Source organism: Lagenorhynchus albirostris, chromosome 21 (genome assembly GCF_949774975.1).
Source record: "Lagenorhynchus albirostris chromosome 21, mLagAlb1.1, whole genome shotgun sequence".
NCBI classification, from domain to species: Eukaryota; Metazoa; Chordata; class Mammalia; order Artiodactyla; family Delphinidae; genus Lagenorhynchus; species Lagenorhynchus albirostris.
In genome coordinates this window covers 21011552-21030863 of record NC_083115.1, presented here as the reverse complement: position 1 = coordinate 21030863, position 19312 = coordinate 21011552, and the positions used below count along the sequence as shown (strand labels likewise).

Below are 19312 nucleotides of genomic sequence, written 5' to 3'. Positions count from 1 at the left end.
AGATAAAGTCTGAGAAATGACTTAAAGATTTAGCTACATGGGAGATACTGGTGATCTTGACAAGATATGTGCTAGAAGAATGGACAACACAAAAGTCTGAAGAGGCTTCAGGAGAGAATAAGAGGAGGAATTGAAGACAGTAGGAATTTACACTGATCATTTGATGTGTGTGAGTATATAGATAACATAGTTCTATATCCAGTGAGAATTTATTTTTTTAATCTAAATTAGGTACCTTTTTCATACTGGGAATCATTCCAAGTGAGATAAAATTTAAGGAAATCAGTGTTAACATGTACAAAGGCCTTCTGTAGTTTATAACACATTGTGGCCCACGACTTTAACTTTCAGAAGCACTTATTTGAAGCTGGGGAGAGTAGCAAAGACCTTCCAAGTGGGAAGGGATTCGTCCTTTACTGTAGAATGAATCTTCAGGAGAGAAAGTAAGTTCACACCTTCCTACTCAGTCGGATTAGTTCCATGAAGCTGACAATGAATGTGGTTACAAAGGCAGACAGATTGTTTTCACCCTGGTACAGCACTGTTTCCTACACAGAGCATCCTTACCTTTTACGGTGGACCTTCTATGATGCAGCACTGTGTACGTTGCTACCAGGAGAGAAGGATGGTGCTGTGCATTTCTTGCAGGCCTGGCCATCTGACTGGTTTCCTCTGAAATGTAAATATTCCAAGGCAGTATGAGAAGGGTCCCATCTGGTAACAAGAAAACCACAGGAAAGATGAAAGGGAACAAAGGGACAAGGCTTTTCTTTTGTTGACCCTTAAAAAAAACCTTCAGTGTCCTGTTCCTCACCCACAAATGGCCTTCAAAATAAAACTAAACCGTGTACGCCTGGCAGTCAAGGTTTATTTCAGCTCGCTCCATGCCACCCATCAACATCATCTCGCTCTAGGCACTCTGAGCTACCTTGTGCTCCAAGCAGGGGCCCCTACACCGTCTCCTGAACCCCTCATACCCTTCCCTGACCTGGAGCACTTCTCTCGTGCTGCCTGGAGCATTCACTCCCCCCACCCCATCCCTCCCTCTTTCTCGACTTCCTGAGGTCTGCAGTTGTAGGTTATACTCCTTGTTTTGTCCACAGGGATTAGCAGAGAGTCAGATATAGACAAATCTTGTACTTTTATAGCTTTAATTGGCCTTGTGGCTCAGCCTCAGTCCTTTAGAGAGAAGGAAATGAGAGCCCAGAAGATATACTGAAAGATATTACACAGATATTTTTTTTTGAAGTGTTAAAGTAATTCAACAATATGGAAGTGAATAACATAAAAAGTGTAAGTTCTTCTCCATTCCCACGCAGTCGAGTTGATCATTATTTTTCTTTCCAGGTATTAATCTAGCTGCAGAGAAAAAAAATTCTCCCAAAGAGGGCATTACATTATATACTTTGTTCTGCAACTTATTATTTTTTTCCACTTAATATTTCATGAACGTCTTTCTGTGTCGGTATATATAGATGACTTGAAATTCAGTTGGAGAAAAGTCTTAGTATGTTTTTCTCTACATCAAAGACGCTCTGCAGGTGGCTGCAAGTAAAGCTAATCCAATTAAGCAAAATAAAAATACAGGGTATTCTCAATATTCCAGCTTCCTTGGCACTTTTCCTATAGCTTAGGGACGTGCTGCTAGGAGAGGGACCCTCCATCCCAGCGCCTTTGTGAAGAAGGATCAAGTGTACACAAGGGAACCAGAGTCAGGATTGGGTACCTGGAGAAAAGAGAGAATTTGGTAGTTAGGGAAACCAGCCCCTGGGCAGAAGTGGAGCATCCTCCTCACTGTCCTTACCTTTTCCCTCCGCAGGCTCAGAGGTTTGTCTCCTTTCCCTTTTGAGATCACTCCATAACTACTGTCTCCTTATCGAAACCTCCCCTCCCAGCATCACTTACCTCCACCGCTTTCAGAGAACGCGACCTCCATCCTCTCCCACCCGCCCTTGCCTTGTTCTCTTGGGGTGCTACCTTTTCTTGTTCCCGAAAATATTTTGAAAAATATTTGGATCACAACAACCTTACTCAACTCCCCTGTGTCGCAATCAGCCATCCGATGCAGACTGATAACTGGTGCCCCTAAGGTCGTGTCCCTAAGGCTACTCTGGATCAGAGTAGGTAGCTGCCCGAATGACCCCGATGCGGATGCCAGGATGCAACCCACCTCCGGGCGGGTAGGCAGCCAGTCCCAGCGGAGTGGACCACTGGCAGATGTGCAAGGAAATGAGCTTAGGTACCCAGCCGGGAAAAAACGAGCTCCAGAGGCTGAGTTTCAAACCAGATACGTCTTTGTTTCCATTTTAAAATATCCTGCGCACTCTAGCCTGAGTTGTCCCGTTCCCAGCAGAGGGGGTCCTATAAGCCAAAGCTCAGCCCCCTCTGGCCCCGGAGCGCCTCTCCATCACTAAGCTGCCTTCCATTTCACCTTCAGCATCCTCCCCGCTCCACCCACTAACGTGCCACCATTTACATCAGCGCAGCCCACAATGCTCGTTTCCCGGACTTTCGTTTTCTGCTCGAAGCAAACAAAGAGGCCGGTTACGTCGGCTTGGGCCCCCGCGGTGCCTGATCTAGGAGCCTCGGAGACTCCAACCTTGTCGCGAGAAGCAGGGCTGCCCCCGCTTCAGGGCGGCCAGGCCTGTGCCCACCTCCGGCCGGACGGGGAAGTGAGCGGGGCCGGCGACGCCCCCTTCTGCTCCCGGAGCGCCCCGCAGCCTGCGGGCGCCGCCCGACTTTCCAGAGGCCAGGAAACTCCGCCCCGGGGCCGGCGCCCTTGACCTCCCGGGGCTGCACCGCGCCCGCCGCCCCCGCAGCCTCAGTCCAGGTGCAGAGCGGCCCGCAGGCGCGATGCTGGCGCTGTGGCTGCTGAGCTTCGGGCAGAGGTTGCTGCTCTGGGGCGGGTGGTGCGCGGTCTCCCTGGCGGGCGCCATCCTCACCCTGCACCTCCTGCGGATGGTGGCGAGCTACGCGTGGACATGGCAGCAGATGCGTGCGGTCCCAACCTTGGAGGGCGCCTACCCCTTCGTGGGACACGCGCTGATGTTAAAGCCGGACGCGAGAGGTAAGGGACCGCGCCCAGGCCGGCCAAGTCCCCGTCCCAGGGATGGGGGCTCCCGACCTGCGCCGCGCCGCCGGCCTTCTTACAGCCTGGACACCAGGGCTTGAGGTGCTGACGCTGGGAGACAGGATTTGTCACCCGCTGGAGGATGGAGTCCCAGTTCTATCCAGTTTCCCTGTGACACCTGGCAAAATTGCTAGTGCCCTCCGTTCCCAACTAACTTTTTCTTTGTGTACAGCGTAGGTTGCAGCATCTCTGAGCTTTTGTCCTGAATTTTTGCTTCTTCTCTTCCCACCTCCTACCTGCTCCTACCTCAGAGCACTGCAATCTTTGCTTCTGTCTTGGCTGTTAAAGCCTTAAAGGCAGAAACTTCCCTGAACAAGGCAAATCCTTAGAATTTAGAAATCTCCCTCTCCCTCCCCCTCCCCTCCCCCCCCCCTCTACTGGAATATTTAACATAATTCTCTTTGGAATTACTTTCTGAGTGAAGAGAATGACAGTGTACTGTCTTTTATAAAGGGACTTTTTGATCCGTCATACAAGTACTAGATTTTGGCAACAGGTAAACTTTTGCTCCATTTCCAGCTTTGCAACCAAGTTGATGGATTTGGGGAAGCTGTTTGAAACTCTCTAAGTTAGAGGGGTTTTGTTTGTTTACCATTTACTTGTAAATGTATTACAGAGTAATTTTAAGGATGAAATTTAATGCATGTGGTATCTAGATCACTGTCTAGAACTTGGTTAGACTAAGTTAAAGTTGTCAATCAACCATTTATTGAAGCCCTGCTTTGTGCCCAGCATTTAGCTCAGCAAAACTGGGGATATCAGAATATTCTGAGAAATATTCCCTGTTCTCAGCACCTTTGTCTCTTATACAGGAGGCTGTGCCTTTCATTTTGTGGCTACTGTCCAAATTCTGCCCTCAGTAATTCCACCTGGAGTATTGCAGTTGCTTTCCCATGAGCCCTTTGAACTCTAATCTCTTGCTTTTGCATCTATGTCAGCACCCGTCTTCCTCAGCTGCCACCTGCTATTGGACCTGATATCTTCAAACCACAAATTCAGACTTCCCTGTCTCCTCTGTCAGACCAGACCAAGGCAGGCAGTATATTAGCACGAAGCCAGATATTTTGATACTGTTGACCTGACCCAGCTCTTTTCATGGCAATGTTACCAACTGTCTTGACCAGAAGACATTTTGAAGAAGTGCGGTAATATGGTTAAGGTGGTGCATTCTGGGGTCTGACTGCCTTGGGTACAAAGCCAGATTCCACCATTTACCAGCTCGGTGATATATTGGGCAAGTTGCTTAACTGTGCACAACTTCCTCAATTGTTTAATGACAGTAATAACAGCGTCCCTCCCCATATAACTGTGGTGAGGCACAAAAGATATAATACACCTGAAACCCTGAGCACTAGATCTGACATACAATAAACTGCCATAGCAAGTAAATATGACATAATGAATGTTAATTATTTTAAGATTATTATTATTAGGTTTGGCGTGCAAACACTTAAAAAAATCAAGACTATTGATTTAATTTTATATGCAGTGGACATCCCCAGCCTTAGCCCTTCTCCAACTTTGAACAACTTGCCCTGAAGCTCAGGGGTGGGTGAAGCTTAAGGATGGAAGAGGACCAGGGATGGACTGAGCATGAGCACATTTTTTGACATGGAAAAAGAGCTGAAGAGCTTCATGGTTCTGTTTTTTATGCCATACCAGTTTTTCCCCTTGCCCAAATTCCCACGTTAAAAAAAAAAAAAACCCTGTCAAAATCTCAAGCATCATATTAGTAGCCTCACAGTGAGTTTGGGATGAATCCCACTGTTGTCAGTCAGGCATTCCCATTGCCCAGGAGAAGCCCTGGATACCCATATGCCTCCCAACTAGCCTTCCCCTCCACAAAATTGGAAAGGAAGAAGTAAAACTGTTACTCTTTGCAGATAACATGATATTATAGAAAACCCTAAAGATTCCAGCAAAAAAAATTATTAGAGCTAATAAACTACTTCAGTAAAGGTGCAGGATACAAAATCAATATATAAAAATCAGCTGTGTTTCTATACACTAATAATGAACTATCAGAAAGAGAAATTAAGAAAACAATCCCATTTACAATTGCATCAAAAAGAATAAAATACCTAGGAATAAATTTAACCAAGGAAGTAAAAAAGGTGTACACTGAAAACTGTGAGACATTGCTGAAATAAATTGAGTAAGAGACACAAATAAATGGAAAGATATTCCATGTTCATGGATTGGAAGAATTAATATTGTTAAAATTTCCATACTATCCAGAGCAATTCTCAGATTCAATGCAATCCCTATCAAGCTCTCAATGACATTTGCCACAGAAATAGAATAGTACCAAATTTTGTATGGAATACAAATGACCTCAAATAGCTAAAGCAATTTTGAGAAAGAACAAAACTGAAGGCATCACACTTCCTGATTTCAAGATATATTACAAAGCCATAGTAATCAAAACAGTATGGTATTGGCATAAATGCAGACACATAGATCAATGGAACAGAATAGAAACCCAGAAATAAACAGATGGTGGTCAATTAATTTAGCACAAAGGATCCAAGAACACATAATGGGGAAAGGACAGATTCTCAATAAATGGTTTTGGGAAAACTAGACAGACACTTGCAAAAGAATACAACTGGACCACTATCTTACACCATGCATGATAATAACTCAAAATTGATTAAAGACTTAAGTGTAAGACCTGAAGCCGTATATCTCATAGAAGAAAACATAAGTGGTAAGCTTTTTGATTTTTTGGATTTGACACCAAAAGCAAAGGCAACAAAAGCAAAACTAAACAATTGAGACTACATCAAATTAAAAAGCTTCTGCACAGCAAATAAAACCATTAAGAAAATGAAAAGGAAACCTACAAAATGGGATATATGATTTGCAAATCATATATCTAATAAGGGGTTAATATCCAAAATATATAAAGAACTCATACAAGTCAACAGCAAAAAACCCTGAACAATCTCATTTAAAAATGGGAAGAGGGTCTGAATAGACATTTTCCCAAAGAAGGCATACAGATGACCAACAGATACATGAAAATGTGCTCAACATCACTACTCGTCAGGGAAATGCAAATAAAAACCACAATAGGACTTCACCTCACACTTTTTAGAATGGCTATAATCAAAAAGACAAGAAGTAACACATTTTGGCAAGAGAGAAGGGAACTCTTGAGCACTGTTGGTGAAAATGTAAATTGCTGCAGCCACTGTGGAAAACAGTATGGGGATTCCTCAAAACATTAAAACATTAAAAACTGAACTACCGTATGATCCCTCAGTTTCACTTCCAGGTATATATACCAAGAAAATGAAAACATTAACTTGAAAAGATATATGCACGCCATGTACACTACAGTATTATTTACAGTAGCGAAGACATGGAAGCAACCTAAGTGTCCATCACTGGATGAATGGATAAAGAAAATGTGGTACACACACATACACACACACACACACACACACAGAGGAATATTCAGTCATAAAAAAGAAGGAAATATTGCCATTTGTGAAAACGTGGATGAACCTTGAGGGCATAATGCTCAATGAAATAAGTCAGACAAAGCAAGGCAAGTATTTTGTGATCTCACTTCTGTGTGGAATCTAAAACAACAACAACAAATATCTCTCTGGGAGATATTAAGTGACTTGTCCAAAGTAAAACAAAAACAAAAACCCCAAGGAACCAAAAGACACAATAAGGAACTTATTACAAAATTTTTGTCTTTTAAAAACTTTTTATTGGAGTATAGTTGATTTACAATGTTGTGTTAATTTCATGTGTACAGCAAAGTGGATCAGTTATACATATACATATACCCACTCTTTTTTAGATTCTTTTCCCATATAGGCCATTGCAGAGTACTAAGTAGAGTTCCCTGTGCTGTATCCTTATTAGACAAAATTCTTGTCTTGATTAAATTTAAGATTAAATATTTTCTCCCAGATTTTTTTCAGCAGATGATTCAGTACACTGAAGAATACCGACACCTGCCACTGGTGAAACTCTGGCTCGGGCCCGTACCTCTGGTGTTCCTTTATAACGCAGAAAATGTGGAGGTGAGTATGTGGCAGATGTGATCAATATTCCACTGTCTGTCTGATGGTGTGGGAATCTCATTAGATGTGGTCATCCTCCGGATTCACCTGCCTCTCCCCTCTCCCCTCAAGAAATGACTCTGCTTGGTTCCTAGTTTGTGGGAGGAACCAGGAATCATCTTGGACATTTTCCTTCCTTTCAACTCCATTTAGTCCTCAAGACTGAATGACAATTATACGTTCAAAACTCTAATTACATTTCTTTGAGGCACAGGAATGAAAATGAATCACAGAGAAATAACAATTATGAAATCTTGCTTTAAAAATTAGTTGTGTTCTAGGCAGGTGTTCTTATAACTGAAATTGTTTTGATGTCTATATCCCTCAATTTTTTTTTTCTCTTTTAAAGGTAATTTTAACCAGTTCAAAGCACATTGACAAATCCTATATGTACAAGTTCCTAGAACCGTGGCTTGGCCTAGGACTTCTTACAAGGTACCTCAGTGGAAATTTGTAAAGCTGTCTTGTAGAAACAGTTATTTCTATGGGTAATTTGTTATTTCAGGAACTGACACAAGGTATTCTTCCAATAGCAAGATTGAGGTATTGGGAATTATGGGAGAAGCTGGAAGGAAAGGTCCAGCTAACAATGGGCCTTTGACAGATAGGGTGTGTGGTAATCTCCAGCCACTATATTCAATAATGATAATCACTAGTGTTCCAAAAAAAATGAGGAGGTACTGATGTATAAATGGAGTAAAGCCAAGGATAGTTTGCAGAAGGGAAATCTTGAAAATATAATGAAAAAGGCAGTCACCCTCGGAGAAGTGTATCGAACACAGTAGCCTCACTTCTTGAGTTGGCACCCAGAAACAGGACTCCATCCTCTGAGAAAGGGCCTAGCAAGAGAAAGGCAGGACCCTGGTGGGGACTTTGGAGAATTCAAAGATAGTAGAGATGAAAGAAAATCATGGAGCAGTGGATCATCTGAGGACTAAGATGTTGATAGAGGGGAGAAAAATTCTAATTTTTAGAAACTCAGAGCTTAGAAATTTAGAACAATTCTTAAATGTTTCCATTTTAAATGAATACTCTTCTAAACATTAGTAATATAGAACAGTATTCAAAATATTCACATTCTGTAACTATACATGAGTCTTTGTCATTCTGACCAAAGCATTTGAGAATCTGTAGATTAAGCTGTTTCAAGAGAACTTGATGATGACTATATTTATATTTTATTTGTTTCAGGTGTTGCTTCTTTTTTCTTTGTAACCGTGTATTTTATTTCTAGTACTGGAAACAGGTGGCGCTCTAGGAGAAAAATGTTAACACCCACTTTCCATTTTACAATTCTGGAAGATTTCTTAGATGTCATGAATGAACAAGCAAATATATTGGTTAATAAGCTTGAAAAACATGTTGACCAAGAAGCATTTAACTGCTTTTTTTACATCACTCTTTGTGCCTTAGATATAATCTGTGGTAAGTCTCACTGATTTATTTTTAAAGTTAGGATGTAATGATAAAATGGCACAAATAGAAAATAACAGTCCATAGGGCGGGGCAGGGCAGGGGAGAAAGGACATTGGGTTCTTCTGGAAGGTCCTATTGCTAAATTAGCCACCTGAGAAGCAGCAGCCATTCATAGGACTTTGGACAAATGGTCACTGAGCCAACATGACCAGAAGGTCCGAGGGAAGGAAGGGCAGGAACTGGGAGTAAGAGAAGCAGTAAGAGAAGCAGGAACTGGGAGTAAGAGAAGTGGGAAAAGAACAATTCTACAATATATATGGACAGAACAGGACATAACGTCTTTTTTCAAGTGTCTGCCACTGGAAAATGTAGCCAAGATATGTGCATGAATTGAATGGTTGCTTCTCACTATATTTTACAGAAACAGCTATGGGGAAGAACATTGGTGCTCAAAGCAACGATGATTCCGAGTATGTTCAAGCAGTTTATAGGTAAATGAAGTCCTAATTATTTCTAAAATTGTTATCGGGAATTCCCTGGCAGTCCAGTGGTTAGGACTCTGCGCTTTCACTGTTGAGGGCCCAGGTTCTATCCCTGGCCAGGGAACTAAGGTCCCGCAAGCTGCGTGGTGTGGCCCAAAAAAATAAAATAAAATTGTTATTGATCAGGGCTTTAAAAAATTCTTGCTAAAATTTCTGTCTGTACTGTAGCTTTTTCATCGTTTCAAAGTGAAACATTATACTAAAAGTTAACCTAACCATTTAAGCATATCTTTCAACAGTACAGGAATGGTTATGACACATCCAGATTATGCAGTAATTTTAAATGACTATTTTATAATATATCGAGAGATTACATTATGATGCTAAGTGATAAAAGAAGGACATAAATTTTTTGGTAGTTTGATAACCACTAGGTATAAAAAAATTATTCATAGAAAAAGCTAGGAGATACTATACCAAAATGTTAGCTGCGGTTATTATTGTGTGTGTGCTCTCTTTCTTATTGTGTTTTGGTTTTGTTGTGATTCATTCTCCTTTCCTATATTTTCTGCACTGAGTATGTATTATTTTTTAATTGAAATAATCAACTTTACTTTTAAAATTGCTTGTGATTATTTCCGCTATTAAGAGGCAGGGCCAGGATTTGATTCAATGTATCCTATCTTTAAGTCCACGGCTCATTTCACTTCATCTTAACAACTACTTGTTGAGCATCTATAATCTGCCATTCACTGCACAAGGTACTGACTAGTTTTATATGGGCACATGAAACAGAACAGCAGGGGAGACAGGCATTGAAGCAAATGAATATAAACTTATAAATTATAATAATTGCTTAGAAAGAAAAGATCAAGTTGATATGAGAGAGGAAAACAGGGATGTGTTTTACAGATTGCGTGGTCAGGAAAGGTCTTCTCTGAGGAATTGACATCTCAGCTGGTCATGAAGGAGGAAGATCGTGTAGAGGTCTTTCTGCTTCTCACTGGGAATAATGAGGGTGGTGCTCGTGACAGCTATGTGACGGATGGGCATTTAACGAGCACTTTTCTGTGGAAGAGGGCAACCCATAGTTTACTGGCACTACGGAGGAGTGAGAAAGCAAATGAGTGGACACTATAAAGAGGCAGATTTCATATCAGCTTGTGCTACAAGAGCCACAGGCAGCCTGGGGTGGTCAAGAACTCTCCCTGGAGAAGAAGAAGCAGAGATCAGATGACCATTTAGCAGGGATGTTTTATAACAGATTCTTCATTCCTCTAAAGGACCCATTAAATGTTTAAGCTTCACTGGATGTGTAATACCCCATGCCTTCATTGTTGAGTGTAAAGCCTGGATCCTAGTAGCCTCTAAGACGTATCATTATCATCCCTACATATTACCCTCATTGAGAGTGGGCATCAATTAGGTGCTCATTTTCAGTGTATCAGCTGATGTGTTTTTATCCTATTTATAGGATGAGTGATTCAATACATCAAAGAATGAAGATGCCCTGGCTCTGGCTTGACCTTTTGTTCTTTATATTTAGAGATGGATGGGAACACAAAAGGAGCCTAAAAATCCTACATAATTTTACCAAAAATGTAAGCCCTTGATTTTTTTAAATTGTGATAAAATATACACAACATAAAATTTACCATTAACTGCACTCCCAGTGTTCTGAAACCATCACCACTCTCCATTTCTAGATCTTTTATATGTCCAAGATTTTTATCCTGTGTTAACATACCCTGGAGCCTGTGTCTCATAAAATAAAAGTTGAATAATAATGGAAAGAAGGAGACAGTGTGATTACATTTTTATTATGTACTCACCAAATATTAATTAAACACCTGTTAGGTGCCAAACACTGTACCAAGTGTTAAAAACATAGTAATAAGATATGTATGTCCCCTGAAAGAGGTTAGTCTAGTAGAGCAGGTTGTCTATTAAAAAAATTACAAAATGTGATATGAACTATAAATATTTATTAACAACCAGGGTGCTATGTTGAATGAATAAAGAGGAGGGGATCCATGTCATGAGAGTCTTAGGGAAAATGTTTGGATTAGGCAGTAGCTTTCAAAGGCAAAGGGCATTTATAGCAGTATCTCAACTTGGAAAAGATTAAAATTAAGTAGATGTCACTATTTTACTTCCAATTAAAAAATAACAAGGAGATAGTGGTATTGTTTCAGATATAAGATGTCAGTCTTGTGTTAAACATGTGCTTTTGACAAAGCAATATTTAATTGAAAATATACACCAAATTATGATTTAAATGTACTGATAAAAGTACCAATTTAAATATATTCTCTCTTTGCTGTCAGTTTCGGTTTAAACTATATTGGCATTTCTTCCTTACAGTGAGGTACAGCCTGTCACCAACAGATTATGTGGTTCCCAGTCAGGAAACGTTGGATGAATGAGGTGTTGGATTGAGGTGGCCACAGTGGAGGACAGAGTTATCTCCATTACTTGGCAGTAGGAGAATGACCACATTTTTCCTCAAATTACATGCATTACTATCAATATCAATAATTAATGAATTCCAAATTGGATGGACAATATTATTTATTTAATAAATATTGAAAGTTGCATACTGAGTGCCAGGCCCTAGGGGGTTCCCCCAAGAATGAAAGGAGATACGGTGTTTTGTCCTCAAAGCACTTAGGATCTATTCATTCACATCACTTAGTAGTAGGTTTGGTCAATTGCCTGATAGGAGAAGAAAGTTGAAATGTATAGCCAAATTAAGTTTATGGGCTTTAATTCTTTTATTCATTCAGCAAAGATCTAAGGAACATCCTTAAAATGCCAGTGTTCTAAGGGTTGGAATTATATCAATGAACAAAGACAAATTTGCTGCCACATGGATGGTACGTTCATGCATTATATTATATAGCAAGTATACTATAATGTCAGGTGGTAAGTGAAATGGAAAAAAAAATAAAGTAAGGCTAGGAAGATAGTGAGTGCTAGGGACCAGGTTAGCAGTGATCCGGGAAGGTCTTTCTGATGGTGTGAGAAGGGGTCAAGACCTTAAAAGGAGGGAGGGAGTCAGCCACACTGGCACCTGAAGAAAGAGAAATCTAGGCAGCAGGAACAGTGAGCACATAGGCTGAACTGACTGCTCAACCTGCTGTTTCTTGTCCCCGATGCAAGCTGTAATGAGAGCAATCCATTATTAGTCTATTACATAATGATTGCATTCTCCCACCACCTAAACTTTTTCTCATTAGCTCATCCAAATCTCTAGGGCACCACCTAGGGGACTACTAACTCTATTCCCGTGTTAGAAAGATGGCAGAAATAGCCCTTGAATATTCTGAATTTGTCTGACATTACATTTGTTTTTAAAAGTCTTATCAAATAATGCCCTAAAATGTTAACAGGAAGCTTTACTATATTTTCCACGAGAGCCTAAGTTATTGTTGAGTTAGAACAGGAAAGGTTTCATGGAAAAAAAATCCATGAAAGAAGCTAGTATATTTTCATAAGAAAATATATTATGAGGCTACATCAAATTCCAAACAAGAGCATATGATTGTTTAACTCATACAGGTCATCACCGAACGGGCCAATGAAATGAAGAGACATGAAGAAGGTAGAAGTAATGACAAGGACTCTCCTCCACGCAATAATAAACGCAGGGGTTTTCTCGACTTGCTTTTAAATGTGACTGATGACCAAGGGAACAAGCTGAGTTACGAAGAGATTCGAGAAGAAGTTGACACCTTTATGTTTGAGGTATTTTATCTCATCACATTATTTTCGGGTATCATTAAACAAATTGCAGTTATTTTCTAGAATCTTTAGCATCATTTTTAAAAGTTTATTCAAGTTTTAAAGTAGCTTCATATAACTGAGGATGAGTTGCTACATTATAATTAGAAATTACAAAATGTAAGAACCTGATTAAGTACCAGATCAGCTTTCTTCTTCAGAAAAAGCCTTTGACTCGTGGTGAGTATAGCGCTAGACACATTGTTTTCTCAGGAAAACCTAAAACCCATTGGATTTTTCCAAGTAGAAAAGAAGTCAGAAATTGCTTTCCCTATATTGCTTCATGCTTTTTAAAAATTTCTGAAACCCACAAGTCTGTCTTTTCACTACCTCCTTTTTGAAGTTCTAGCAAATGAGTGCTTAGCTCTTGCTTTGAGCTGCCCAAACTAGAGAAGATAGCAAGAGCCCTCCGACAGAGAATTTAACTAGTTTGTGATTCTAAAGGGATTTCTGACCTTCAAATAATGAAAAGAAAGATGCAGTTTTTACGAAAGGTAATTCTAGCATTATTAAATATTACAAAGAGTGAATCTCTCAGTGTGTGGATTGCCAAATAAAGATGAAGAAATGGTTCTAAAAAGCTCCCTGTGGTAATATCCTGGAAGTGGAGGAAAGTGAAGGGCATGGGTGGCTTTGGATGGCTCAGTACATGCCAGCCATGGATGGTGTGAGCAGCCCTGCTTGCAGGCACCTGGGTACAGTGTGCCTCTGGGTACAGTGTACCTCTGGGTATGCTGCCAGATCGCACATCCTCCCGGGGGCACAGTATAGGAAAGCAAGCTGTGTCAAGGGTCCCTAGACCCGAGTTCTCATTCTGGCTCCATGCTGACTAGCCTTATGAGATGGTGCCAATCATCTCAGATTTCTGTCACAGCTTCCCTGTGTATAAAATAGAGAGATGGATTAGATCAGTGGTTTTAAACTTCTTTTTTAAGCAGAGCGCTTCATTGAAAAGAGATTTTATGCAGAAAATGGACATCTAAATTAGCTAAAAAGTGGAGCAGTGTTAAGCTGGGGTCTCTGGGGCCAAATCCCACCTCTAACCTGTACTAGAGGTGGGACCTCGGGTAACTCATGGAGCCTTTCTGGGCTTTGGTGTCCTCACTGTTATAGCACGGGCCTTGCAGGATCATTATAAGGATTAGATGAATGATTTTTTAAAGTGCACGAAGAATCTTGCCCGGCACATGGGAAGGGTGTGGTGGATATTGGCTATTAACATTTGAAGTTAAAGTGGAGAGACCATCTCACATCTCCGCCCTGCATACACACGCACACACACACGCCCACATACATACACTCTCACGCACACGTGCACACACACATCCTTCTCCTACCAAAAACCTCTCACTTTCATGAAAACAACCAGAATAATGATCCGTTTCTTCCAGCTCTAACACTGTTTGAAATTCTAAGTTCTTTCTTCTTTGCCTCAAATAGGAGACACACCTCGTATGATTATAATATGGTGACCTCCTCCATAGAGAGGTTGCAGGTTATTACGACCACACCTTTCCTGCCCCAGGTGCTGGCCACTGGATACTAAGGTTCCTGCCCCTGCCCTGTCCCACCAGCCTGTGTCTATAAACTGTGTGCTTTGTGCTTTGCTTAATCCTGCTTTCCTTGGGTAGCAGACGCGTGGAAGCAGGAAGTTCAGCTGACATCTCTTACACATTGGGATCAGGCTTCCGCCTATAAATTCAAGCGAAGTTATTAAGAATTCTTTAGCAAGAGCACTTCCTCCTGTGACTCTGGTAAACAACTGAGTGAAATGGGCCAGATCTGGTCCGCAGCTCAGGGTAGTCTCTGTGAAGGAACAGCAAGCCTGAGAAGAGGCAATGGCACCAATATCAGAGACTCGGAAAATATGTGTTTTATAAAATTGCAGAATAAACCTCAAACAATTCAACTTCGAAGCTGTTTTATGAAGCAAGTGCTTTGGAGATTTCTGCCCAGAGAAAGAAAAATTATAACCATCACTTGTGTTGCATGGGGAAAATGGAAAAGTAAGAACTTCCATAGAGGAAACAATTTGTTTTCGGTTTAGTTCCCCTAAAAGTTTTATTCATAGAGTTATAATATTATTATTGATTTTCCAAACTTTTTTTTTTCTGCAGAACTCCTGTAAAAAAAAATTCTTCGTCTGTTCTTAATCTCTAAAATGTAAATATCTGTATCAGGTATTTCACAGAGTCTTTCTAAAGGAAAATTGAATTAGTTTCTGCAAAGTACTTAGTATTTTGCCTGAAGCGCAGCAAGTATTACGGGAGGCTATTTATCAACTTCCTGACATGCAGGATGTTACTCAGAACCACACACAGACACCCTGGCGTCCAGGGCTGACAGGTAAAGCCTACCTTACAAATGCTAGAAGGTGGAGGAGTACAGATCTGGTAAACTGGCTCATAAAAGTCAGGCTTTTTCCTCTTAAAAACAGTCAAGAGCACCTAGTTCCCTTGGAAGGCCCCCTTATTAGCACAGCCTAGCCACTTCTCACCACATATGCATAATTCTTCTCAATTATGAGAATAACCATTATGATACTTTTCAGATTTAATCATCTACAGCAGATCATTTATAAGTTGACTCAGAGGTTCTGTTCCTATTTCCCTTTGGACGGTGTACTTACAGCCTTCCTTTGATTCCTCAGAGCATCACAATTACCTTTTTATATCATGTATTACTGGAAAAGATTCCTCTTGGTAATCTCCCGTCCCTCACAGTGATTCAGGGCGTTGATTGATGGCTTTTGGAGCTCGAAGGACCTTAGAGTGTTGAAATATCTATCTAAGCATGAACCTTCCCTTTGAAGGGACTGTTTTATTTGTTTGTTCTCACCAAGGTGAAATACTGTACCGAATTAATTTATTCTGTTTGGAATCGCAGTGCAGCTGTCAAATCCAGAGACAATTCCAAATAGAGTTCTCTCTTCTAATCTTCGCAATACTACTCCACTAAGTTATTTTTTCCTTACATTTGTAGGGTCACGATACGACCGCAGCTGCAATAAACCTGTCCTTATATCTACTGGGTTTGTATCCAGAAGTCCAGCAAAAAGTTGACAATGAACTGGAGGAAGTGTTTGGTATGTTTCGTCCCTTCACTGGTTACACTGTGGGTACCATGTCCATGGAAGCAAGTGCCGTTCCTGCTCATGAAGCATAAACAGCAGGACCTGTTCTAAAGATACAGCAATAAGCAGGAAGGCTCCCCTATGGGATCCCTTCCAGTCCCAGTCTTCTTAGCAAAGCCTTATTCATCACTTACAGAATACAGGCATTTGCTAATTGCATGGCATGTGACTGCACTGGGCTAGATGCTGGGGATGCACAGATAAATGTTACTGTCCTCAAGCATCTCACTGCTTAATAGATGAAGCAGACATATCTACATAAAGCATTGAGTCATGGGGTCAAGGAAAACTGTTTCATACAGCATTGCGTCTGGCCACGAATGAGAGAAAAGATGCATTAAGCCGGTAGGACTAACTTTTCTATGACACAACCAGCAGTCCGCAGGTAAGCTGTCCTAGGCTGATGCCAGCAGTGATGTCACTGGAGTCCCAGCACCCCAAAAGGAAACTCTGTCCCATTAATCAGCCACTCTCCTCTCTTCCCCCAGCCCCTGGCAACTGCTAAGTTACTGTCTGTCTCTGTGGATTTACTACCTGTTCTGAATACTTCCTATAAATGGAATCCCACAACATGTGACCATTGGTGTCTGGTTTCTTTTACTGAGCATATCTCATTTTATTTTGATTATGGGTAATACTAGAAACTCTACTTTAGCTGTAGGTATTTAACATGTTTTGATGCATGTATTCTTCAATGTCCCATCCCCCAAGCTCAAATAATCCTTTCCTTGTTATCTCATGTATTTACTTAAAACCAGGGAGATCTGATCGTCCTCCTACCTTAGATGACCTGAAGAAACTTCAATATCTGGAATGTGTTGTTAAAGAGAGCCTTCGCCTTTTTCCTTCTGTTCCTTTCTTTGCCCGTAATCTTAATGAAGACTGTGAAGTTGGTAAGAATTCTATAATTTGAATAGGAGGGAGAGTGGATTATTTTAATGTCTGTCTTGCTCCATACTCATGGCCTATTGACTACTTCTTGACAGCGGGTTACAAAATCGTGAAAGGCTCTCAAGTAATCATCATGCCCTATGCACTGCACAGAGATCCAAGGTACTTCCCCAATCCTGAGGAGTTCAAGCCGGAACGGTTCTTTCCCGAGAATTCGAAAGGACGTCATTCATACGCATATGTGCCCTTCTCTGCTGGACCCCGAAACTGTATAGGTTTGTATCCGTCAGAACTTGTTTGACCTTTCAGGCCTGCAGAGTAGGGGGTTTCACACAAAAATTTCTTGAGATGTAGCAGCCCATAGGCAACTGTCTTTTTAAAAAACTGGCTTCCTCTTCCCTCCACTTTACTATACATTATTGTTTTAAAATGTGACTGTCATAAAATGTATTAGTTTGCTAGGGCAGCCATAACATGGTACCACACTGGGTGGCTTAAACCACAGGAATTTATTTTCTCCCAAATCTGAAGCTAGAAGTCCAAGATCGAGGTATCAGCAGGATTGGCAATAAATACCTGCTTAGCTTGTAAGTGATCTTCTTCTCCCTGTCTCCCCACATAGTCTTTCCTCTGTGTGTGTCTGTGTCCTAGTCTCTTCTTTTTATAGGGACCACCAGTCAGATTGGATTAGGGTCCACCCATCTGATTATTTTATTTTTGACCATTTTAATTTAATTACTTCTTTAAAGTTCCCATCTCCAAATAGTCATATTCTGAGATACTGAGGTTTAGGACTTCAACCTATGAATTTGGGGGGACACAATTTAGCCCATAACATAAAGCATAAATAGTTTCATGGTAGAGTTTGAAAATGTTGTAGCTTTTAGATTAAAATAGAACACACTTCATATGGTACAAAACCTATTTATAACAATTAGTTATATTTAGCTTAATTTCTGTGTTTGTTGATTTTAAGAATTGCATTTTGCAAAACCAAAACACAAAATGCTTACCACAAGGCCAGATGAAGTGCTTAAGCAAAGTGAATGCACGTCACCATGCATTATAAACACTTTCAGCTTCAGAATCTCTAGCATTTTATCGTTTATGTAAATGCAGACATTTGTAAATTAAGGCCAGATTTAAATGGATGAATCTGACGCTTATTTAGTACCTCTCGAGTAAATTAAATTTAAGTTAAAGGCCCAAATAAGAAATCAGTCGAGAGTGGTGATTCTCATGCTTAAACGAGCCCAGGATTCATCTCAGGTTTTGCTAAAATACAAATACCTGGCCCACTTCAGCTGTTCAGATGCACTGGGTGGGAACAGGAAGGGCACTCAAGAATCTTCATGTTTTACAAGCACCCCAAGTGATTCTGATTCTCCCAGGGCCCACTGCGAAAATATAAAATTGCTTGCTTCCTCTAATTGGACTTGTGATTTCTCACATTTGAGATACATCTATCATTAAAGTGTTGCTATTTACATTAATTTGAAGGTCAAAAGTTTGCCATGATGGAAGAAAAGACCATTCTTTCCTGCATCCTGAGGCATTTTTGGGTAGAATCCACCCAAAAAAGAGAAGAACTTGGTCTGGCAGGAGAACTGATTCTTCGTCCAAGTAATGGCATCTGGATCAAGTTGAAGAGGAGAAACACAAATGAATCCTAACTATACTACTGGGCTGCTCTCTTACCACAAAAAGGTCTTTCTTTAAAGGAAGCTTTGCATTTACAATTTGTAGATCATGAACTCAATATTCTTAATCCCTAAACCTAATTTTTTTCTTGTCCCCATTTACCTTGGGGTCAAGTCTACCAAAGCGTGAGTTTTCATATCTCCATCACCATCATAGCTCTGACCCCTGGTCTTGATCCCAAAAGTAAACTGATGACTGTACCCAAATAAACACATAAAAGCTTCTCAGCAGAGGGATCCACAGGCCAATCCAATTTCAATCAACGGACCCAAAGGATATAATTTAATTGAAGTTCCAGAATATTTTTAAGGTATTCTTGTAGACTCAGGAACATATACATGCATGTATACATATACATTTGTTTGAAAAGGGTGAGTAATTAAGTACTTAGACATAAGGAGCTTAAGTTTCAAGAATTATATCAGTGGCATCAATTATGAGAAGAATAACCATTATGATACTTTTCAGATTTAATCATCTACAGCAGATCACTTATAAATTGACTCAGAGGTTCTGTTCCTATTTCCCTTTGGACGGTGTACTTATAGCCTTCCTTTCATTCCTCAGAGCATCACAATTACCTTTTTATATCATGTATTATTGGAAAAGATTCCTCTTGGTAATCTCCCGTCCCTCACAGTGATTCAGGGAGTTGATTTATGGCTTTTGGAGCTCGAAGGACCTTAGAGTT

The 19312-nt window shown here is 40.6% G+C and overlaps 1 protein-coding gene across 2 annotated transcripts; it reads left to right on the top strand.

Moving 5' to 3' along the window:
- Positions 1-2550: 2550 nt before the first annotated feature.
- Positions 2551-18869, top strand: LOC132512659 (cytochrome P450 4V2). 2 transcript variants are annotated; one of them, XM_060136439.1, is made up of 11 exons: positions 2551-3067; positions 7064-7176; positions 7565-7650; positions 8450-8640; positions 9053-9122; positions 10660-10714; positions 12675-12860; positions 15879-15981; positions 16788-16922; positions 17016-17195; positions 18421-18869. In XM_060136439.1, the coding sequence occupies exons 1-11, from the start codon at positions 2854-2856 to the stop codon at positions 18591-18593; spliced, it is 1506 nt and encodes a 501-aa protein (XP_059992422.1). In that variant the 5' UTR covers positions 2551-2853; the 3' UTR covers positions 18594-18869. The 2 variants fall into 2 exon arrangements, with proteins under 2 accessions (XP_059992422.1, XP_059992421.1); XM_060136438.1 differs by having other exon boundaries at positions 10588-10714.
- Positions 18870-19312: the final 443 nt, after the last annotated feature.